Source organism: Rana temporaria, chromosome 1 (assembly GCF_905171775.1).
Source record: "Rana temporaria chromosome 1, aRanTem1.1, whole genome shotgun sequence".
Lineage (NCBI taxonomy): Eukaryota > Metazoa > Chordata > Amphibia > Anura > Ranidae > Rana > Rana temporaria.
In genome coordinates, this window is record NC_053489.1 from 67,612,877 (window position 1) to 67,638,061 (window position 25,185).

At 42.4% G+C, this 25,185-nt stretch overlaps 1 protein-coding gene across 1 annotated transcript in view; it reads left to right on the plus strand.

Moving 5' to 3' along the window:
- Positions 1 to 25,185, plus strand: part of NNT (nicotinamide nucleotide transhydrogenase) — a 167,989-nt gene that overhangs the window by 74,823 nt on the left and 67,981 nt on the right. The window contains exons 14-16 of the mRNA XM_040339121.1: positions 5,428 to 5,623; positions 11,398 to 11,631; positions 24,970 to 25,130. Coding sequence (XP_040195055.1) covers positions 5,428 to 5,623; positions 11,398 to 11,631; positions 24,970 to 25,130 — 591 coding nt within the window. The remainder of the gene's footprint in view (positions 1 to 5,427; positions 5,624 to 11,397; positions 11,632 to 24,969; positions 25,131 to 25,185) is intronic.

Consider the following 25,185-nt stretch of genomic DNA (forward strand, 5'->3'; position numbering starts at 1 on the left):
TATACGCCTGCCTACAGTAGGATTGGACACTAGCAAACTAGCCTCAGTTTTTACTAGTGTCCTGGGAAAACTAACCTCTTTTACCTCTTCTGTTTTAAAAACTAGCTTGTAATTTTATTTGAGCAGTTTTTCAATCAAGAATCTTTACACAGTTGCTGGAAAATTTCACCTCCGCTTCCCTTCGGCTGGGACAGTCCCTCTGTGCTAGGTGACCTCAGCTCACATTCTACTAACAGATTTGGGACTACTTGCAGCATTTCCTCTCATGATGCTAATGTCTGTAGCCTGGAAGTACATTGTCCCCTGCTGTTAGTCAGTTAGTGAGGATGGAGCGTTTATAAAAGTAGTTGGGTTGTGCGTGAAATTCCACTTTATTTTTAAAGGCTTTCCCTTTGTACCCATTTTTGCAGTTATTTCTGCATGGAGATTGAAAGCGCCCTACTAGGCTGTTTGTGCCCCCTAAATGCTCACTGAGTTCATATCCTTTTGGTGCGGATTTTGTTTAGTAGTGGTCCATTCTGGTGTACGTGTTCTTGCTGGTGGGTCCTGTTTTGCACCCAATCATGGCTGCGATTTTTGTTTTTCCAAACCATGTCAAAACCCCTTTAAAACCCCTTTAAAAAGCATCTAACTACCACTGCCATTGACTCCTCGTTGAAGGTAAGGAACTAATGACTATAGCATTAAACCTCAGCTATGGTGCCTAAAAAGAAGCCTCCCGCTTTTTTTGCATGTGTATCCAGTTGGTGCATAGGATAGGATACTTACACTTAAGTACTCGACTGCAGAACTGTTTTGTAAGAAGTGTTTGATCTGCAAGGCATTCGAATTTCTTCTTTGGACCAACTCTAGATGTTCCCACCAAGAATGTTGCTGGTGGTAAGGGTACTCAACTTCTCAGGTGGAAGAAGCCTAAATCCTAAGGCGTAAGGCCGCAAGTTGTCTTTCTCTTGAGCGTTAAGAAGCATCCCTTTTTGTTTTTCACTCATTCAACTTTAGCATTGTGGCTTTTTCAGCTGGTATTGTTTTCCTAATTTGCCCGCTAAGTCTGAGATTAACTTGGGGTATGTACTTTCCAAAGAGGGGCTCTTTTATACGGGATGACTGATCAGGTCCGCCTATCAGTTTTTTAGGCAGACCCTGATCAGACCATCCATTGCCCTCTATGGAGTCGCGGATGTAAATGGACATGTGTCTGTTTACACAGGCCAACATCTGATCCAATCCTATACGCTAAAAACGAACAGATGGGGGATCCGTGCCCCATCCGTCTGGTGGATCGGATGACAGTCGGATGTAAACAGACAGGTGGTTTGTTTACCTCTGACCGCCCATAGAGCAAAGCGGGCTCAGTCTGTGTCCGCCCTGCCAAAGTGGAATGGACATGGACCTGTCATCTGTCTGCTCAGCGGGGATCAGCGAACAGATCCCCCGCTGAGCTGGTGGAGCCTCCCCACGTGAAAGAGCCCTTAAGGGTAATTTTAGGGGTATCGTACTGATCCTGGCTTTTTATTTGATATGCTTTGGAGCCGAAAGTATGGCAGTTTTACAGTAGTGGTTTTATTTTTCCATTTTATGTATAAAAAAAAAAAAAAAACGTGAATAATAAATACCACAAAAAATAAAAGCTTTAAAAAAAAGCTTAAAGCGGAGTTCCGGCCACAATTTCAATTTTTATATATAAATACCCCTGTAATACACAAGCTTAATGTATTCTAGTAAAGTTAGTCTGTAAACTAAGGTCCGTTTTGTTAGGTTGTTACAGCATTTAGACACTTTATAAAATAGAAATTGACTGGGGCCATCTTAAGTGTGGGCATCATGAAGCCAGACTGTATGACTTCCTGGATTTCAGCCTTTCAGATCAGGTTTCAGCACCTGTACTGTCCAAGTCACATGATTCTTCGAGACTGGGGAGTGCACAGACTCCTGCAAAGTTACACCCACTACATTCCCAGGAGTCTGTGCGGTGTAGGTTAGGAAGCTTAAGCACCTAGGTGCAGGAAGTAGGAAGATTAACTATTCTGCCTAGCAACAACACTTTGAAGGCATCTAAAAAAAAAAAAAATTTCTAAGAAGGACTAATGACATTTTTTTAAAACTACTGATGTAATGTTATATTTATGGGTGGAACTCCACTTTAAAAAAAAATAATAATAATTTTGCGTACAGTGTTGCATGACCAAGTAATTGTAGGTCAGACTATCATACATCTAAGGCCCCGTACACACGAGAGGATCTATCCGCTGGTATTTATCCGCGGATCAGTTCCAGCGGATAGATCCTGTGGTGTGTACGGCCCAGCGGATATTTATCCACGGATTTTGTTCGGGCCGATGAATTTCCAGCGGATAAAAATTTCTTGGCATGCTAAGAAATCTATCCGCGTGAATCCTGTCCAGCGGATTGATCCGCTGGTCTGTACAGACTCACCGGATCAATCCGTCCGATCACCTCCCTCGCATGCGTCGTAATGATTCGACGCATGCGTGGGAAGTCTTTACCTTCCAGCGTCGCGCATGTCGCCGCGTCATCGCGGCAATGGCGCGACACGTCACCGCGGATGGATTCCGCGCGGATTTCGATCTGATGGTTAGTACAACCATCAGATCAAAATCCGCCAGAGGATTTATCCGCTGGAACGGTCCGGAGGACCGCTCCCAGCGGATAATCCTCTCGTGTGTATGGGGCCTGAGAGCTGAAAAATGGCGTGGCAATGAAGGGGTATTACAGGCTAGTACTGAAGTTGTTAAAGCAAATCTAATGCTTGCAACCCAAATTATTATGATATCCCCTCACTAATGTCTTAACTTAAAAACTTCAGCAGGGGTACATGTACACATTTTGAAAGGGTGATGCTTGGGCAGAGCCATTACACATTGATGCCACACACCAGACTTCCACAATTCTGGACCTAGACCTGGAGAACTTCTAAATTCTGTGTTCATGTGTCCACCACTGTATTTCTATTTAGACAAGAGTTACTCTTTAAAAAGCGCTGACTGCTAGTTATTACCTCCCCTCTGCCAGCAGAGTTTTTGTTATAACAGACAAAATTGGTAATTAGGCTTCAGAAAAACAAACCTAAAAGCTTAGTAAGCAGAGCTAAATAACTAACTTACAGTGAGGTATGTTGCAATCCATCTGAAATTAGATATTTGGTGAAATGAACTTTTTGTGCAGTAATCATTCACTGCTCTGTAGAGGATTTGCTGAACACAATGCTGAGAACACCGGCCAGATTTTTTAGTAGTAATTTATTTTCTTTGTTGCCAAATTTTATATTTAACAACATAAATACTGCTAAAGAGATGGCCTGATCTTCTGTAGTGTAGCTCAGGACTGAACGCGGATCAGGCAAGTTTTATTAGTGGTTTTTATGAAACCTATAAAATGTTTAAAATTAAGATTCAGTACATTGTAACATTACCGTAACAAGTGAAAACATATTTCAAAAAGTTATTTCAGGTCCAAAATACAGCTGACCACACTAGATCAGATTTTGATCTGTGAAGTTCACAAAATTTGCCAATAACTTGTCCGCTTTACTACATTTATATGGGGATTATGCAGTTGACTTTTAACTTCAACCTGTACTTTCCTTGTGTGACACAAGTGTGAACAAAATAATAACAACACATGAAAAATGGAAAAGTAAAGAATTTATGAACTTGAATTATGCAACTGTCCAACTTTCACTGGGCCATTCTAACACATGAATATGCTTTGGCCTAAATCATTCGATTGTAGCTCTGGCTGTATGTTTAGGGTCATTGTCCTGCTGGAAGGTGAACCTTCGCCCCAGTCTCAAGTCTTTTGCAGACTCTAATAGGTTTTCTTTTAAGATTGCCCTGTATTTGGCTCCATCTATCTTCCCATCAACTCTGACCGGCTTCCCTATCTCTGCTAATGAAAAGCATCCCCACAACATGCTGCTGCCACCACCATGTTTCACGGTGGGGATGGTGTGTTCACGGTGAGCACAGTGTTCGTTTTCCACCAAACATAACGTTTTGCTTTTAGGCCAAAAAGTTCAATTTTGGTCTCATCTGACCAGAGCACCTTCTTCCACATGTTTGCTGTGTCCCCCACATGGCTTCTTGCAAACTGCTAATGAGACTTCTTATGGCTTTCTTTCAACAATGTCTTTCTTCTTGCCATAGTTGTCCTGTGGACAGTTTCCCCCACCAGAGCTGTGGATCTCTACAGCTTCTCCAGGCTTACCATGGGCCTCTTGACTGATTCTCTGATTTAAGCTCTCCTTGCCGGGCCTGTCAGTTTAGGTGGACGGCCATGTCTTGGTAGGTTCGCAGTTGTGCCATACTCTCCATTTTCGGATGATGGATTGAACAGTGCTCTGTGAGATGTTGAAAGCTTGAGATATTTTTTTTATAACCCAACCTGCTTTAAACTTCCCACAACTTTATCCCTGAACTGTCTGGTGTGTTCATATGCCTTCATGATGCTTTTTGTTTTCCTTCTGAGGGCTTCACAGAACAGCTGTATTTATACTGAGATTAAATTACACACAGGTGGACTCAATTTACTAATTGGGTGACTTCTGAAGGCAATTGTTTCCACTAGATTTTAGTTAGGGGTATCGGAGTAAAGGGGGCGGAATACAAATGCACGTCACACTTTCCAGATATTTATTTGTAAAACGTTTTGAAAACCATTTATTATTTTCCTTCCACATCACAATGCCACTTTGTGTAGGTCTATCACATAAAAGCCCAATAAAATACATTTACGTTAACATGACAAAATATGTAAAATTTCAAGGGGTATGAATTATTTTTCAAGGCACTGTAAATATATGGCATAAGGCATAATATGTGACATAAGGCTCAGGGGTGCCTAGGCACAGTTGCATGACCGGAAGTACACGATTTTTCAGGGTACTGTTTAGGCACAAGCAACATTTCTAGAACGTCTCTGTAAGATAGCAAATGTTTACTTTGCGTTCAGATTAGCCAACTGGCAGTAGCCAGCGTCTGTTAACTATAAGGCTGCATTCACACCTAGGCGAAAAGTAACGCCGCATACGCGGCGTATTTTGCCGCGATTCGTTTAACTTTTTTTTTTAACAAATCCTTTCCATTGCTGTCTATGGCCGAATGCCAATGCCGTCTGAAAAAAAGGGTACGGGACTTGTTTTCAGGCGTACGGCGTTTCGGCGTACGACGTGAGATGTGAACCATCTCATAGACAGCAATGGAAATTCGCCCCTCCAGCGTATCGTATTTTGTCGCCAAGGTGTGAATGGAGCCTAAGAGAGGTGTGTCAGCACTAAGATATGAGTGATATAAGTGATGTGTGGTACTTAGGAGAGCTTGGCAAACACCCTGCGTGCACAGGGCCTAATATTACAAATGCTTCAGTATAATTTGAGAGACACAATGGTAACTGATAGTTATTCTGTTTCAGATGATGTACCTGGGCTCTGGACTTTGCTGTGTTGGCGCCCTTGCCGGACTTTCCACTCAAGGCACTGCTCGTCTTGGTAACACTCTGGGCATGATTGGAGTTGCTGGTGGCATTGCAGCTACATTTGGTTCACTTAATCCAAACCCTGAATTGTTAGCCCAAATGTCTGGAGCTTTAGCACTTGGTGGCACCATTGGTGAGTACACAACAGTTATCTCAGTAGTAAATACTTTGACTTATTTGATTTCTACTGTATGTCTGCAGAACCTTTACAAAAAATATGTTGACCACATATAGAGACGTTGGCCATTTTATGATACACATGTAGGGTACAGGGTTTTTAACCTTTCCTACTTTATTTAAAAAAAAAAGTTTTTTTTACAGTATAGGCACTTCATAAATTACTGTATTTAAGGGCTTATTTACACTTGCTTTGACTTAAATACACATTTATATACCTACTGCTTCAACATGCTCTTTTGATGTTTTTTTTAATGCTTCTATGATGCTTTGATAATATTTTTTTAAAGCTTGGCAAATGCCCTGTGTGTGTGTGTGTGTGAGAATTTTCTATTTGTTGTAACCACTTCAGCCCCGGAAGAATTGGCTGCTAAATTTTTAGCGATTTGGCACTGCGTCAGTTTAACTGACAATTGCGGGGTTGTGCGATGTGATTCGCAAACAAAATTTACGTCCTTTTTTCCCCCCACAAATAGAGCTTTCTTTTGGTGGTATTTGATCACCTCTGCTGTTTTTTATTGTTTGCGCTATAAACAAAAAAAAGAGCGTACATTTTTTAAAAAAAATAAAAAAGCAATTTTGCTATACTAAATATCCCCCAAAAATATATATGTATATAAAAAAAAAAATCCTCAGTTTAGGCCGATATGTATTGTTCTACATATTTTTGGTAAAAAACAATCGCAATAAGCGTATATTTATTGGTCTGCGCATAAGTTATAGCGCCTACAAAATATGGGATATTTTTATGGCATTTTTGGGCCCCCCCCCCCCCCCCCCCCGTTCTACTTCTCTGTGACACGATCGCGGGACACCGGCGGACATCACTAGGCGGCAGATTCAAAGCAACATACCTGTACGTTTAGACGTATATCTATGTGAGGTAGTCAGCAAGCGGTTAAAGAGGCCCAGTAGAACTACCTGTTCAGCAGATCCCCTGCCCAGTAGTACTCCCAGCTCTGCTGATGTCCCACTCAGTAGTAACCCCCAATAAGTAGGGGGTAGTAATCCTAGTCTCTCTCTGGTCCCGACTCACCTCCCGCTTTATTGCTCCCACGCTGGTGTGACATTGCTAGGTTCTCCTGTTCTCCAGTCCCCCAGCACTGCTGTTCCTTTGCCACTCATCCATCTCCCCCCCTCTCTCTCCCTCTCCCCCTTCCACCCCCCCTCCTCTCTCTCTCTCTCTCTCTCCCCCCCTTCTCTCTCTCTCTCTCTCTCTCCCCCCTTCTCTCTCTCTCTCTCTCTCTCTCTCTCTCTCTCTCTCTCTCTCTCTCTCTCTCTCTCCCTCTCCCTCCCTCCCTCCCTCCCTCCCTCTCTCCCTCCCTCCCTCCCTCCCTCCCTCCCTCTCCCTCTCTCTCCCCCTCCCTCCCTCTCCCTCTCTCTCTCTCCCCCTCCCTCCCTCTCCCTCTCTCTCTCCCCCTCCCTCCCTCTCCCTCTCTCTCTCTCCCCCTCCCTCCCTCTCCCTCTCTCCCTTCCACCCCCCCTCTCACTCTCTCTCTCTCTCTCTCTCTCTCTCTCTCTCTCTCTCTCTCTCTCTCTCTCTCCCTCCCCCCCTTCTCTCTCTCTCTCTCTCTCTCTCTCCATCTCTCTCTCTCTCTCTCTCTCTCTCTCTCTCTCTCTCTCTCTCTCTCTCTCTCTCTCTCTCTCTCCTCTCTCTCTCTCCTCTCTCTCTCTCTCTCTCTCTCTCTCTCTCTCTCTCCTCTCTCTCTCTCTCTCTCTCTCTCTCTCTCTCCCTCCTCCTCTCTCTCTCTCTCTCTCTCTCCTCTCTCTCTCTCTCTCCCTCCCTCTCTCTCTCTCCCTCCCTCTCTCTCTCTCCCCCCCCCTCTCTCTCGCTCTCTCTCTCTCTCTCTCTCTCTCTCTCTCTCCCCTCTCTCTCTCTCTATCTCTCTCTCTCTCTATCTCTCTCTCTATCTCTCCGTTCCCATGTTGCATACCACGTGTGCCATTTGCTAGTTGCTCTCCCCCAGCTCACCTTCTTGCTATGCCACGCTGCACAACAGGTGTGATGTTTACACCAGTCACTTCCACAATATATACATGACCCAGAAGTGACTGCTGCTGACGTCTTTCCGGTTGGCTTGATGGTTTACCAATGCATCCTGGGATATCTCATACCTGCTAAAAAAAAAAAGCCTCTCAAAAGCGGCAGATGCTGTAAGCAAGACTTAATGGAGGCTTTAAAGACGATTTGAAGCACCAAGAAAGCAACATAGGATTTCATTTTTGAAGCAAAGTAAACACGCAGTTTAAACAGGACTGTAAGCTTGCCATTTTATTTGGTGACATGCGCTTTGAATAGCGTGCTTTAAAAAAGCGTGTCAATGCTACATTTTGAAGCAAGTGTAAACGAGCCCTTATCTAAGAGGATAACACTTGCAAGAGTTCTTTGGTCTAAGGGACATGAGAGATGAAAAGAAAATGCCACGGCCTTCGGAAATTGTGTGATTCCTAATATAGTTGAAAGGCAATATGTGCTAGCCTACCGTGATCGTTATCATTTTAATTTGTTTAAAATGAATTTATTAAAGCGATTAACTGATCATGACAGACTCACTTGCATAGTTCACTTGAGGACCTGAGTTCCTGTCTGCTTTCGTGCTGCCACACATAAACGGCCCTTTCCTTCATCGTCCACATGATCTGTCTGTCCTGTCTAGGTTGATTCTTTGAAGTACAGGAGAGTTATTTTAGAAGGAACAAACCTTTCCAAGCGATTGTAGCACGCCTCCCTTCCTCCAAGGCATGTTGCTGACTTGTTGTTTGGTATAACATTGGAATGTCGTGCCTTTTGATGGCGTGATCCCTGAGCAATCCTTTTATCTTCAAACGGCAAATAATGCAGAATGCCGAGCATGCTGTCCAATTGTGCAACAAGTGTTTGTGTACGCAGGTGCTTGGATGTAGCTGATGAATCAGATTTAATACTACACTCCTTCGTGATTCTACTTGTGTAGAGCACCTTTTTCAGAAATATCGTCTGTGAGCTCCTCAACCCAAAATATTACAGTAAAGTCTGGATGGTGGCAATCTAAATAGCTTAATTCTTACCCATTTCTCAGATGTCAAAGCATTCAATCGATTCTCCATAGTACCACTCTAAGAATTCTCCCCCCCCCCCCCCCCCTTATACTTACCTGAGCCCGATCTGATTCAGAGATGTGCACCAGAGCAGCAGCTCTAATCGCTGTCTCCCTCCTCCCTGAATTGGCTCCCACTGCTGTCAATTACATGCTGCGGGGGCGGGGCCGAGCTGCCATATGCTAGTCGCTAGTCAAGACGCAGACAGGATGGCTCAGGAGCGAGCATGCACAGGTGCCTCCATGGAAAGCGGCTCTACATGGGGGCACTTGCAGAAAAGGAGGAGCCTGGAGTGCCGGCCGGGGACCCCAAATGAGGACTGGGGCTGCTCTGGACAAAACCATTGCACATAGCAGGTTAATATACCGTGTTTGTTATTTTAATAAAAAAAAAATAACTGAAGCTTTAATGACGCTTTAACTACTTGCCGATCAGCCGTCAGCTGCGCGAATAGCTGTCGTGCGTCGGCCACTTTAAGAAGCTATAGGGGGCGCAAACCCGCGACGCCAGAGCCGGTGTGCGTGGTCGGCAGCCGCGATGTCTGCTAGCCATTCACGGTCGCTCCACAGAGATCCAGAATGGGGATCGGTGTATATAAATAAACAGATTCCCGCTCTGTAAAATGGAGAGAGATCTGCTGTTCCTAGTGATCAAGAACAGCGATCTCTCTCCTCCTCCAGTCGGTACACTCCCCCCACAGTTAGAAACACCTATCTAGGGAACACTTAACACCTAGATCGCCCCCTTAGTGTTAACCCCTTCCCTGCCAGTAACATTTTATACAGTAATGAGTGGCTATTTTTTAGCTCTGATCACTGTATAAATGTCACTGGTTCCAAAAAAAGTATCAAACGTGTCCGATCTGTCCGCCGCAATGTCTCAGTCCCGCTGAAAATCACATATCGCAATTACTATTTAAAAAAAAAATTATAATAAAAATGCCATAAATCTATCCCCTATTTTGTAGACACTAACTTTTGCGCAAACCAAAAAATATACGCTTATTGCGTTTTTGTAAAAATATGTAGAAAAATACTTATTGACGTAAACTGATGAAGATTTTTTATTTATTATTAAAAGTAAAAAAAGAATGTATTTTTTTTTTTCCAAAATTGTTGGTCTTTTTTTGTTTAAAGCGCAAAAAATAAAAACTGCAGAGGTAATCAAATACTACCCAAAAAAAGCTCAATTTGTGGGGAAAAAAAGGACATACATTTTGTTTTTGTACACCGTCACATGACCGCGCAATTGTTAGTTAAAGCGACGCAGTACCGTATCGATAAAAATGGCCTGGTCATTAAGGGGGGAAATCTTCCGGTCCTTAAGTGGTTAAACTTCTATGGGTTCACCTGCTATTTTGCAGTCTGAGTTGAAGTGTGTCGAAACCCAAAAAAGAAAAATGTAATCCGTTGCAGCTTACCAATAAATCTATATATCATTTTTTTCATACTTGTCTGCCCTTTAGTGTAAGTGTAGACAGCATTTGCAGATATGAGTGATGCCTTCCAAACTACTGTTTAGTTTTGCCAAAAAAAAATTAATACCATTTGTGTAACATTTTATGTTTGGTTTATTTCTTGTTGCATAACCATTAAAAATGTAAAAAAAAAAATCAGAACTTTTCTTCATAGGAGTTCTAGCTATATTAAAATGATCACTGGTCAACCTGGCGAAAAAAACCTATTGGCCTTGATTCACGTAGCACTTACGCGACGTATCTCGAGATACGCCGCGTACGTGTCAATGTGCACCGTCGTATCTATGCGCCGTACCCATAGAACTAGATACTCCTGAAATTAGGCTTCATCCGACCGACGTAAGTTTCCTACGCCGTCGTATCTTCAGCTCATATTTACGCTGGCCGCAAGGGGCGCTTCCATTGATTTACGCTTGGAATATGTAAATGACTGAGATACGCCGATTCACGAACGTACTTGCGCCCGTCGCAGTAATATGCGCCGTTTATGTAAGGCGTACGTCCGGTGTAAAGTTATTCCACATATAGGAGGCGCATCCCATGCAAAGGTATGGACCACGGAAACAGCCGTCGTATTTTACGTTGTTTACGTAGTACTACGTGAATAGTGCTGGGCGTAGGTTACGTTCAGTGATTCGACGTATCTTAGGCGTTCGTTCCGACGTGATTCTGAGCATGCGCACTGGGAAGCGTCTACGGGGTCACGCATGGGGTCATGGTTCATTTAAATGTATCCTGCCCACTTCCACCTACTTTGAATTAGGCCGGCGTACGCCTAGGAATTTACGTTACGCCGGCGCAACGTTGGGAGCAAGTGCTTTGTGAATACTGTGCTTGCCTCTCTGTGTTACGTCGGCGTAGCGCATATGAGATGCGCTACGCCGGTATAAAGATACGCACAGGTATGTGAATGCAGGCCATATTTGGTGTTTTTTTTTTTTTTAATACTTGTTTTTGCCTTTACAATTTATAGACAATTGCATAATTATTAGAATACAATACCATCAAAAATAAAGACTAGTTTGACCTAAAATAATGTATTTCAAGCCTGTATTATAAGTAATAGTTATTTATGTTATCTTAAGACTAGTCATTATTTTCTTTACTTTCCTTCTCAGAATAATTTCAATAATAATAAAAAAAAAATCCCTTTTTTTTTTTTTTTTAAAACTAAGGTCTCACCATCGCGAAGCGCATCCAGATTTCAGATCTTCCCCAACTGGTAGCTGCTTTCCACAGCTTGGTTGGTCTGGCTGCTGTCCTGACCTGCGTGGCCGAATACATGATTGAATACCCACACTTTGCCACCGACCCAGCTGCAAATCTTACGAAGATCATAGCTTACTTGGGCACTTACATTGGTGGTGTCACTTTCAGTGGCTCACTTATCGCCTATGGAAAACTGCAAGGTAAGTGAATGCTTTTCCTGTTTGCGCATATTTCTTCTTATATGCTATACTTCTATTGCCAAGTTGATACCGATCCCTAAAGTGATATCAAACCCTCCAGTTTTTGTACTTTTTAGCAGCTAATTTAATCACTTATCCAGTGTGCAGCTTTTTTTTTGTCTTTTATTCCTTGCCTGTGTTCCTGTTCAAGCTGATGCCATGGCCACTGTCCCAGGTTTCCTGTTAGGGTGGCTCCTTTCTTTTGCAGTATCCTATGGAGCCCCCTCTGCATTCGGGAACTACCTTTTTTTTCCCCGGCACTGTGTGCATCAATAGAAACATACATCTCCGTATCGCTAGGTTAGCAAGGTTTTTCTCTGATCCTCCAAGCTATTGGACTGAGTTGTGACTGCGCTGTCCACTGTTACCACTTTCCTGTGAAGAACAAAAAATGCAGGGAAGCGGGACTGAGAGTGCAGGAACAAGCAGCATTGAAAGTTGTAAACTGAAGCTTGACAAATAGTTTACTGGAGAATGTGTTTTATTTAGCTAAAATACTCTTAAGCCCTGTACACAGGATCGGATATCTGATGGAATCTAATCCGATGGATTTTTTCATCAGTCTTGCCTACACACCATCGGTCAAAAATCCGACCGTGCCAGAATGCGGTGATGTAAAACACTACGACGTGCTGAGAAAAATTAAGTTCAGTGCTTCCAAGCATGCGTCGACTTGATTCTGAGCATGCGTGGATTTTTGACTTCTACACAGACAATCGTTTTTTTTTCTATCGGTTTTTTATCCATAGGAAAAATTTAAAACATGTTCTATTTTTTTTTCACCGATGGAAAACAAACCAAGGGGGCCCACACACGATCGGTTTGTCCGATGAAAACAGTCCATCAGTCTGTTTTCATCAGACAAACCGATCGTGTGTACAGGGCTTTAGAGTTTATGGGGGTCCTAAAGGTAGAAGGTTTTTTACCTTTTAATGCATTTTCTGCATTAAGGTAACAAAAATGTGCTGAACGATTCAAGGAACAGAGCTGGAAATCTCTACCTATGAGGAGAGGGGGTGTTTGCCTTTCCTCCTATCAGCTGTCTTGGCTGTGTATGCCCAGGCTTCACTGCAGTACTAACCAGGAAGAGGAAATCTCCTAACAAGATCTGAACTGTCTAAAAAATATATATAAAGCTGAAGACAGCAGATTTATATGTAACTTATGTAGGGAGATTTGTTTCATCGCTGTGCATCATCTGATGCCGTTCGCTTTACTGGGTATATGTGAGAGTTTACATCCACTTTAAGCCAATTAATTTAATTCAAAGGCCCAGACCTGCTACTTAAATGCCGTCCCAGATGCAATAAATGGGTTTCCTTAGTGCTTAGAACATGTACATTGTATGTTCCCCCCCCCCCCCAACTGAAAACCACATTTACAGTCTGAATCGTATTAATTTGAGAAATGTATAGAAAAATGGGGGAAAAACTGCTCTAAGATAGTAATGATCAAGTGGGCAAACTTGTCGGACCACAAAATATACTGTAGATGAAATAAAAATGAAAAAGTAGTGGAAAGCAGCAAACCTTCTGCAAAACTACATACAGTGAACAAAATATAAGAAAAATATATGGTTGCACTAACCCTATGGTAATTGCACGAAGTGCTAAAAAAATTAAATGACATTATAAATGCATCATGAAAATTGTGAATAATCCAAGAAAACAAATAAATATGAACCGTAAATAAATAATTTGAGAAAACATTCCAACAAAAATAACTGGCTAGGAAATGAATAAAAAAAGACTAATATATCATAAATTAAGGTGAAAAATTAATGAGTGAGAAAAAAACTAAAATGAGTCCATCGAATGAATATTCTGTGGGTTGAAATTCATAAATTAAAAAAATGTATAGTCCTTGCACCCGTGCAGAAAAGAGTTTTCTCAGTGAAATTGATCCATAAAAAAACTCTTAAGAAGTTTAGAAAAAAGCTGTTGTGAAGTCCACCACCAAATCTGAATAATTTGCCTCCTTCCCAGAGCTCCGTGACCCCCTGTGACAGAGGATCCGGAGAAGCTTGAATTGAAAAGCACGGTTTGCTCACTCTGTAGACACTCAATGGATCTCAGACTCGTTTGTGTATGCCATGCAAAAGACATTAATGCCTCCATAGTGTAAAAAATCTTAAATGTTTATTTTAATTAAAAAGTAGTACACTTACAATTAGACAGTGTTAGAAAGGCCTTAAGCCTGTTGTGCCGCTGGACACAAACAGGCAAACCCGTCCTTCTGGATACATGAATGGGATGGGTGATGACGTCGGCACGCTGCTCCGCCCTACCTCGTTTTGCAATAGAATTGTGTCTTCCAGAAATGTATCCATCCTGCTCCTTTGAATTTTTTTGTCTGAAAATGTTCATCAATTTGAGCCCTGTAACTGTTGGGCTTGGATCACATATATGTGGTGCAGGAAATGCAGCGAATCCTGTGTGTTCACTCATTAAAATCGCATGGCGTTCATGCGAACCGTGTCAATGTCAAACTACGACATCTCAAAATAGTTTGCAAAATGCAGAGCAATTGACAGAATCAGAATGTGAACACCCAGGCGGTCCAATTCTAGTGTGGGGAAAAAAAAGGGTCCTGCAGCCCCCCCCCTTTTTTTGGAGAGAGAATTTGGTGACATTTTAGCCATATATATATATGAATAGCTCAAATCACCGCACGGACATATCCTGTGCTTTAAATAGGAAGGTAGTGCGATTCCTGTCCGAATCACATGTAATGTCCCGCACTGCTTATATGTGAACCCAGCCTCAGGAAATCGAAAGAACAGTCTGAAAATTAAAGTTTACACGCAGTTTACTAGTGTATGGCCATGTTTACAATGCCTCTTACATTGTGAGTGAGAGTAAGGCCCAGTTAGGAGGCAGGGTGGGGGAGATGAAGGGAATGCCTTCCTTTTGCTCGCAGCAGAGTAATGACATTCTGCCAGGTTGCCCCGGTGAGACCTAAGTGCCGTCACTCAAGTGGAGTTTAAGGCCTGTTTTTTTCATGATAAAAGTTGCTGCATATTGTTAGTTCTTTATCCATACAGACTTGTTAAGTCTCTGATGAGTGCCCTTTAAGTAGTAATGTCAGACAGACCACTGGATGCAATAAATGGTGCTCCAGGTGTTGTCTATAAGTAGGTTTGGGAACAATTTTTTCCCACATGTGTTTTAACTTGTGCTGATCTTTCTGTGCATGAGGTAGAGCTTGTGTTCTGGCGCCATGGACAATTCGTACTCTGCTTTCCCCGCTGCCACCCAGCTTCTAAAAACGGGCCCTATGAGACATACGTAGCTGCTCTACAAATAATCCTTTTTTGTTTTTCTTTCCGGAATGCTGCGTCTTTTTTTTTTTTTTTTTTTCACATTCTCATTTTTGTGCGTGGCATTTACTGTCAGATAATATTATTGTCAGATAATAATTTTAGCTTGCATAATTTCGGTATATTAGAGAAGTCTAAACAAAAACCTTCCTGCAGTTACGAATAGCTGGACTATTTCAATCTCTGCATATTACCTGTTAATAATTCTGCCAGTAAAACTTGTCTTTGCCTACTTTACCACTGATAGCTGTGACATGCTGAGTGATGGAGGACTGGGCCCAGAGCTTCTCATTTTTCAAAATCGTTCTTTTTGTATCTGACAGAGGAATAGGGGACCTCGTAGATGTACTTGCCAGTTTATTACCACATAGTTTTTATGCCATTACCTTTTTTAAAAGATCCACTTCTTCACACACCTTTTGATCCTATTCTCTGTCACCGAAAGCTTTTCTTCTTGGCTAAGCCTTGACTACACTTTGCCCCAATGTCTAATGTGAGCATCTTATGGACCAGTAGTAATGGGTCACCTAGTGCATAGTTTTAAGACCCCTTTCACACTGAGGCAGTTTTCAGGCATTTTAGTACCTGAAAACTGCCTCCTATGCCACCCCAGTGTGGTCTAGGTGTGAAAGGGCTCTAAAAGTTGCTCCCAAAGTTTTAGTTCTTTCGCTCATACCATCATAATGGTGCCTGTGAATTTGCAGTACTTGATAGGGCACATAGACTAAATCCAGCCCTCAAACTAGCTCACAGTTTAATTTCCCTTAGGCTCGGTTCACATATAAGCCCACATGCGGCGCACAGCAGGGGTCCGATGATTGCTGGTTCACCGCTTCTGGTCCGATTTTAGCTAAAAAAAAATTGCCGGGATTCGGACCTGAAACGAACCAAAAGACGCACAGCGTTTTATTGCAGAAAGCGCCAGACCTGCTGCGGACATATGTAAACCGGCTCCATAGAGAGCCAGCCAAAATCTCCTGCTATTGCGAATTGGATGAGGAAGCCACCATTTATCTACATGTAATATCCTGCTCCCATTGTGTTTAGCTGGTTAGTGGGCATGGAGTAAGAGGAAGGAGTGGGCTGTCATTTACCACTGTGTATACGCCCACTTGTGTCACTCTGTAGTCAGCTGATCAGATGTGATAGGGAGGAAATGCTCAGCATAAAAATTCACTGAAAACTGAGCATGGGCAGAGTTGCCACCACAGCTTCAAAATCTCTAGCGACATCGGGGACCTGAACAGAAGGGGGAGATGGAGAGCAGCAAGATCAACCAGATTTTTTGCAGAATACAGAAAACAAATCTCATAGTGACCGAGTATGAACAGCATGTGATACACTATTGATAGTTTTTTATGATGTGGGTTTAGTGACTATGTTGTGTTTTGTGTCTGCTTACAATTATAGTGTATTTGTAGCGAAAATAGAATTTAATTAAAAAAATTGCGAAATCTGAAAAATCATTGGCACCATTTTTTTTCTAATTATAATTTTCACTGTAAATAACTCCAGAGCCAGATTTACAATCTAATGGCAATATTATGACAATATGCCACAAATGACCAACAAGGTCAGGTACAGAGTTATAAAAAGAAGAAAAGAAAATAGCAAGAATAACTATAAATTGAAGAGTCCATAGTAGAGAATGTCATCTTGAGTAAATGGTGAGATCGGGATTGTATAAAGCAGTGGTTCTCAACCTGGGGGTCGGGACCCCCTTGGGGGTCAAATGAGGATTTGCCAGGGGTCACCAAAACCTGGGCTGTTCCTGAAGCCTGCGGCCACCCACTCGGCCTCTTCACAGCCGCCCATTCAGTTCACGGCATAGCTGAAGGGCAGGGACTAGAGGTCAGCTGACTGGTGAGGAATGAGAAGTGGGAGGGGCTGGAGGAGACCCTATCTGCTGATTTCAGCATAGGTGTCACTGCTACGAGAAACCACAAAGTCGAAGACACAGTGAGTAACACTACCTGTGATTAGAGTTGCCTTTAAAAGTCCCCACTACAGTTCTCCGATCAGCAGATGACCTTGATCAAGAGCACCCAAGGTGGCTGATCCCAACTCCCCACCAGCACTGCCACTCATTCCCAACTCCCCGCCAGCACTGCCACTAATCCAATACTCGCCACCAGGGAGTAAGAGAAGGAATAAAAATAGAGAATACATGGAAGGGAGAGGAAAAGAGGGGAAGGAACGAAGAAAAAGGGAGAGAAAGAATAAGAGAAAGAACAAGAAAGACAGCTAGAGAGAGGGATGGGGATAACAAACAAGAAATTAGGATAGAGAGAGATAAAAGGGAAAGAAAGAGAACAAAGAGAAAGAGTGGTACATCCTAAAATGTAATATAAGGGGTTTTAATATTGTACGAGTGAAAGGGACTCAGGGAGTGATAAATGTCCGTGGGTTAGGGGCGCAAATTACTTGTCTTACCTTGGGTGCCGACAACCCACGATAGAAAAATAATTTTACCATTAGGGGTCCCCACAACTTGGGAAATTTTATCAAGGGGTCACGGCACTAGCCAGGTTGAGAACCACTGGTATAAAGGATTGTGGATCTTCTGTAAGATAATATATCTGATACACAAACTGTGGTGGGAGTAAGCGTAGGTCTCTCTGACCCCTGTTTTAAACAAATGTTAAGGAAGGATAAAAAACAGAAAGGGGAGTAATATTGTAGTTAAGCAGAGAAAATAAAAATGGCAAGGGAGTGTTTTACAGCGGTAAAAGAAATAAAGGTACGCTAGGGAGAGAGAACAGAGAAATTGGGAAAAAAGGCACGTGCAATTAGGAGGGAGCGGGAAGCTTGCATTGGAGGAGTTGACGGGGGGGGGGAAGTGGGACCAAGGTCAAGGAATTGTAATGTTCAATGGAGAACCAGTAAGGTCAAGGTAGAAGGAATGGGATAAGTCTTTCTGGGGAGCTATATTCAGCAGTAGTGCAGAAATCTAGCCAGTAATACCAGCTTTTTCTAAATTTGTCGTCTTGGTGGTGGAGGGAAGCCATTAGGTCTTCCGTTTTTTGGATTGTTTCATTGATACGGGTGAATAAATGTGACATGGTTGTTTCAACAGAATCGGTATGGAGGCTCTAGCAGCATTTATTAGGTGAATTAAGAGAGGTTATTTTTTTTATTCATACTTACCTAGGTGGATGCAGCATCAGACCGATGCAGCATCTGTACCCCGCCATCTCTGCACTGAGAACCAAGCCACCGAACATTGTAAATGGCTCGGTTTTCACAGATCCCTGAGGAGGAGAGCTGCTGACTGTTGGTCAGCGTCTTTCCTCTCTGCTTCTCCATGCTCATTGGAGCGATGAGCTGTGGAGGGGCGGGGAGCCTGCCATCAATCAAGGCAGCTGGCGGATTCAGACTTCTGAAGTCGGGAATGACGCGCTGCCTCGACTGATGGCAGTGACGTCAGCAACGAATTGCACTCCTGTGACCCAGAGGAGAAGCCCAACCTAAAAAGCTCAGGCTGGACTTCTCCTTTTAAAGTGGGGGTTCCGCGGGAAAACATTTTTTTTTTTCAGGCGCATCTACTGCCTTTAACATAGTTGTAAGTGTACTTACGTCTCTGAATTTTAGAGCCATCTGCATGCACATTCGGCCGTGAAGAAATATTTATAAAAAATTTGTCCTGTCATGTTCCATCTTGCTTGTGGGCACTGTGAAGCCCACAAGCAAATACTTCTGGGATTCTATCCTGCGCATGGGCAGTGTTATCAGCACAAGCTCACAAAGCACTGCAGCTGATCACAAAATCCTGCGATATTTACTGATACAGCGTTATACTTAGTCTCCTGGGAAGCGAGACACTGTGCTCCCAGGAGACATTGCGATCTGGGAATGAAGTGACACGCCCACTCCCGCAGGAGTGATACCCGGAAGTGGCTGCTAATTTCGCCCCAATTAAAGGTATTGAAATGATTTTAAAAATGTTGCATAGTGGACTGTTTATGTAGTTAGTGTGCTGGTCTGAATGAGCTGCAGTTTATTATGAGGGTGAACCTCCGCTTTAAGCTCTTGATGGAGAAGTAGATGACATATAATTGAAATGAAAGGATCAAAACAGAATTGGACATCAGTTGGTTAGGTTGAAGCATATTTTCTTAACTGGATTCCAGAACGGATTAGGAAGAGGGCATTCCTAAAAGTTATGAAGAAGGGTACCTGGTTGGGAATGGCATCGCCAACAGAGTGACGAGCTCTGAGGGTATATCTTGTGATGCACATTTGCAATGTGTAAGTAGTTTATAACCCAGTTCCTGAAACGTATTGAAAATAGAGAACTTATGTGCTAGTAGTAGGATATGGTCTATCTGGTTCTTCGATAGAGAACACAGCACTGTCCCACCCCCCCCCCCCTTTTTTTTTACTTGTCCTGTGCTTTCACAAAATGTATGATTTGGGGGGGGGTCTTACAAAATCTGAAGCTATAGGGGGGGAAAACAAGCGAAAAATTACAAATTGCCATCTGAGTTTGAAAATTGAAAGGTCCAGGCAATGAAAAAAAAAAAAAAGGGTTTGAAAAGCATAACATTTTGTAATATAACCCATATTACAAAATGTTATTCTTTGCAAAACTTTTATTTTTTTGTAATCGCACCCAATTATTGTAAAATAAAGTCCTATAGTGACTATTTTGTGATTTGTTTTTGTGTTAGTATCATCATGTCAGGTTTGCTTATGCAACATAAAACACAGCCCTATTTGAAAAAGTGATCATATCCTGTGCTCTTGAACGATGGCCTTTGAAAGCGCAAACTAGATTGATAACAGCTGTATGTGCCCTGACCCATTCCTCATCCATTATTAGTACATCAGGACCTGCCAGCAGCAATTAAACTTGTCTGATTCGGCAAACCCCAAACCTACCTGTGTATACTTCATGAAACTGATCAGCTACTTCAAGAAACCACTCCAGTTACATATGCTTCTGGTTTCCACTCTGTTTTCAGGTGACATATTGATAATTGTTCTTTGGCAAAATTGGTTCCTTATGATGTTGGCTAGCAGAGGAAAGACAGGATTCCCACCATTAGTGTTTACATTTCACATTCCAGTTTTGCATTGGTCCAGCACTCATGAGTTTAATAGTTTGGCAAAAGCCAAAGCTTCGTAAATATTGGTGCTATGCTGATATTTAACAATACCATGCCAGAATAATTGTAATACGATTTGTGGAGGGTGGTGATTTTGTGTTCAGGTGTCCTATTTTCCCATCTCACTCCAGCGATTTGTCCAACCCTAGCCGGTATCCTTAAATTACAGATTCTGCTTTGCGTTAATGTTTGTGGGTTAAAGGAAACCTGTTATGAGTAACACAGAAGCCACCGTTAATGACATAACCTTCCTAAGATAGCCATTGCCTGGATACTGTGTGAACCCCTCTGACTTTCTTGATCTGCTTATTTCATTCAGGTCAGCGACTCAAAGTATTAAAGCTAAAGTTTCAGCAAAACGGCCAAGCAACTAGGCCCGGATTCTCAAAGGAGATACGACGGCGTATCTCCAGATACGCCGTCGTATCTATGCGCCTGATTCTTAGAATCAGTTGCGCATAGATTTCTATTAGATCCGACCGGCGTAAGTCTCTTACGCCGTCGGATCTTAACTGCATATTTACGCTGGCCGCTAGGGGCGTGTACGCTGATTTACGCCTAGAAATATGTAAATCAGCTAGATACGCAAATTCACGAACGTACGCCCGGCCGACGCAGTACAGATACGCCGTTTACGTTAGGCTTTTCCCGGCGTAAAGTTACCCCTGCTATATGAGGCGTACATGCGGCGTAACAATGTTAAGTATGGACGTCGTTCCCGCGTCAAATTTAGGGCTCCTACAACTGCAAAGACCTTTCTGCTACACCCATTGATTTCTTGCTTTATGTTCAACCTTGTATTTGCCCAAATCTGAAATAAGTCTTGGGTGGGATTAACCTTTGATTTACCATCTCCTCTTTGATCACTATGCAGTCTTTTCTGGGCAGGGTTTTGAAACATGTTGACTAGGTGTGTGGCCCTGTATTGTTTTGGTGTATTATTGGATACTGGAAAATTCATACATAATAGTTTTACATTCTCTCTAGATCTGCTTCATCATTATTTATCTCTCCTGACAGTTCTGTTTTTGTAATATGTAAATCAAAGCATTGACATAATTAATCTCTAGATTACTAAAAGATGGAAACAGATTTTTTTACCATAGGAGAGCATTATTCTTCTATCCGGGGGTTTAGACAAATTACATTGTTTTGATGGTTCAGTACAATTGTAATTTCAAATCAAATAATACCCTAAACAAAAAGCATTGAGCGTCTAACCTCTTGTCTGGGATTTCAGATACTTGCCGAGTCCTGGTGTTCTCATACTCCTTTTGTAGAAACCTTTCCAAGTGTCGATTCATACACGGCACATGAGCCTGCGTCTAGCTTAGTTGGGTGATCTGTCTGGTGTTGGTAGAAGTCCTGTAGTAGATTGGTTAGCCATTTCAGAGAAGGAGAATTGTTGAGTACCCCAGTCTTGCAATGTGTGAACAACTACAGCTTGGCGTAAATTATAAAACACTGTGTTTATTTGCAATGATTTACAGAATCTTTTACAGAATCTTTTTTTTTTTTTTTTTTTATAAGTTGGTGATTTTTTTTTTGAAAAACAAAAAAGAGCTCAATAGAAGTACATTTACTTAAAGTGTAAACCCCTCCATACACCCAGTGAAGTGAACAGCCTCAGATGATACACAGGGATGAACCAAGTCTCCCTACATAAGTTTTACATGTATATCTGCTGTCTTCACATTTATATACTGTTTTGAAAGTTGAGATTGTGTTAGGGGATTTTCTCTTCCTGGTTAACACAGAGTGTGATGTCTGGGCATACAGCCAAGATAGATACAATTGCTGATTGGAGGAAAGGCACATATGCCTTCTCATCATAGGCAGAGACTCTCAGGTGTTTTGTAATAGGACCTGCTCCCTGCTAATCTATTTTAGCAACCTCCCCAGACTGAAGATTCAGGCTGCTTTTGTCTAAAGTGTCAGAGAATTTGTTAGGAGTTATTAGGCTGATAACAGAGGAACAGTTCAGGAGAGAGCTATGGGACTTGGCTCATTAAAGAGAGATGACAAAATACTGCAGATATATGTGCCCAGCTCAAATTTCATGAATCGGGTTTACATCCACTTTAAGTCCACAACTAAACTGCTAGTAGGTAGTTTTTTTGTTTTTGTACAAGAAACATGCAAAGTATTGTCAGTATTTTTTGTCATTTGCCAAGAATAGGGGAGGAGCGCTGTTCTGTGCAAAACTAGCCAAGTATGTTTTTTTTTCTTAAGAAAATGAAAAATAGAAAGTTAAAAAAACACTTTATGTTCTACTTTAACACCATTTACCACAAGTGTTCAATTTAGGTCCATCTGTCAGTTTTTTTCTATTTTTTTTAGACAAAACTAGACTGAACAACAGTGTGGATGGGCAGGCAAATATAAATAGACAGACGATAATGTGCACAGAATAAAACATAAAAACGTTTGCTTCTTTTTCTGTTTTTGCAGACACAAGTGGATGTCATTTTGTAGGCAAGAAACACATTTTATATCCATCTATGATGGTTTGTTTTCTTCTACAATAAAAAATAAATGACCTTGTGAAAATGTGTACTGTTGTGAACGGAATTGAAGACTGATGTACAAAATGATGTAAAATGATTGCATCGTCACACAGTTCATTAAACTAAAGACTCTCTGACAATCTTATCAAGTACTGAATCCAATTTTGTGTAATGAACCAAAAACTTCCTTTACGTTTATGGAGCCAAATCCTTCATTGTATTTGTGTCTCACGCACTTCCCCTCTTAGACACTGCAGCTCACAGTGGGAGGGTTTCAGCAACAGAAGCAGTGTTGTCAATGCAGAAAGTAGCGCACAGGGGTAGGTGTGGCCAGATGCTTATTGACCGGCTTGGTAATCGGCAATGACACTGTAGTACACACGGGCACAGCCTACGTGGGAGTGGCATCTCTTCTCTGCATTCAGGATCAACAGATGTTTGTGAGAATACTAAATGATTCATATGTTATACATTATATTCACTAATAATATATTTTTAAACCCGACTTTGTTATAGAAAATCCGTACAAAACCACCATTCGTCCCCTTTTAGTGGGAACAAAATGTAGTGCTGTAAGCCTAATTGATGTCTCATTGTTGTCTGTATAGCACCTGCTAATTGTTAAACCTGCCATTTCACTCTGTGTACGATGATCTAATCCATTTTATGGCTTCCTTGTTCATCCCGCTCTTTGAATGCATTTCAGGAGTCTGGTGTAGCCAATAAAACTGCCAGCTGCATCAATTCACAACTGGGATCTTCATGTTTCAATATTCTTATGTTGTTTTTACTGTAATTGAAGTGCAAGCCAAATATAATGTTCTTTGTTTTAAAGCTGAACATGCAATATTGGTAAGAAGATCCTTCATTGCTTTGTGTTTAGGTGCTGCAGTATAAACCAGTAGTATAGCCTTGGACCTTGCTTGCCTTGAATGGAAGAATTCCTCTTTACTGTGACATTGAATGAATGAAAACTTATATAGCGCAGCACATGCGAATTTAATCGCCTTGTGACCATGGCAAACACCGCTGCCAGAACACACTGATCAGCTGTAGCTGTGTCTGCCACACTCTGATCTAAATTCGGCTGGTCCCAAATTTCGGGTAGTGTATGGCCAGGTTCAGGACCTTTTTTATGCTAATGGTTCGCATAAGGCCCCGTACACACGTCCGAGAAACTCGACCGGCAAAACACATCGTTTTGCTCGTCGAGTTCCTTGTGAAGCCGCCGAGGATCTCACTGAGCCAACTTTTCCCATTGAACAACGAGGAAATGGAGAACATGTTCCCTTTTTGGCCTGACGAGATCCTCGTCGGTTTCCTCGGCGAAAAGTGTACACACGACCGGTTTTCTCGGCAGAATACGTCTCCCATTGAGTTTCTGGCTGAATTCTGCAGAGAAACTCGGTCGTGTGTACGGGGGCTTAAAGTGATTTGTAAAGGTTAGTTTTTTTTTTTAAATAAATAACACGTTATACTTACCTGCTCTGTGCAAGGGATTTGCACAGAGCGGCCCTGATCCTCCTTTTCTGTGGTCCCCTGGAAGCACACTTGACTCCTCCCTCTTTAAGTGCCCCCAATGCATGGGGGCACTTGGGTGGGCACGCGCCTGAGTCCTGCTGCTGCGTCAGTTGACAGAGACAGCATGACTTGGCCCCGCCCCTTGGCTCCTGTGTCACTGGATTTGATTGACAGCCAATGGCTCCCGCTGCTATCAATCTATCCAAAGAGGACCCGAGACAGCGGCTGGAGCTGCTGGGCTTATTCTCGTTGCTGAAACAATCCGGTTCAGGTAAGGAAAAGGGGGGGCTGTCGCGGGCAGCACAGAAGAATGTTTACCTTAATGCATATTATGCATTAAGGTGAAAACCCCGGAGACTTTACAATCATTTTCTTTAAGAGTTCCCATCACTGGAATTAAGGGGCCAAGCCCAACCCCTGAAAACCACACCACAGTGCCCCCTCCACCAAATGAGTTTGATCAGTGCACAAAGCACAGTCCAGAAAGACACGGATGAGCAAAGTTGGGACTAGCTATGGGACACCATGTGGACCCCCCCCCCACAATAATGCAAAGATTGGCTGCTAATTCTGAACACTGTCCAATTACAGAGTGGTATACGTAATCAACCCATGTAAGTGCATGCACTGGGTATATTGTGGCGGCAATGTAATGGCCATTGGATGTGTTTAAAGAGATGCCCAGGCCTTTTTTCTTTTTTCTTTTTTTTTCCCTCATTGGCTACCTGATTAACTCTAACTAACTCTTAATTTTTTTGTTATTTGTGAATTCCTAGTTTTATTTAAAAAAAAAAAAATGCTTTATAGCAGAATAGAAGCTAACTATTTTTTATTCCCTTTACAGGTGTCCTGAACTCTGCCCCTCTCCTTCTGCCTGGCAGACATATGCTGAATGCTAGTTTACTGGCAGCCAGTGTTGGAGGTATGATTCCGTACATGCTGGACCCAAGCTTTACCACTGGCATTACATGTCTCGGCTCTGTGTCTGCTCTATCGGCTGTTATGGTAAGAGACCAACTCGGCTTATACTCTGGAGTTAGCGATTTTTCTGCTTTTTAGT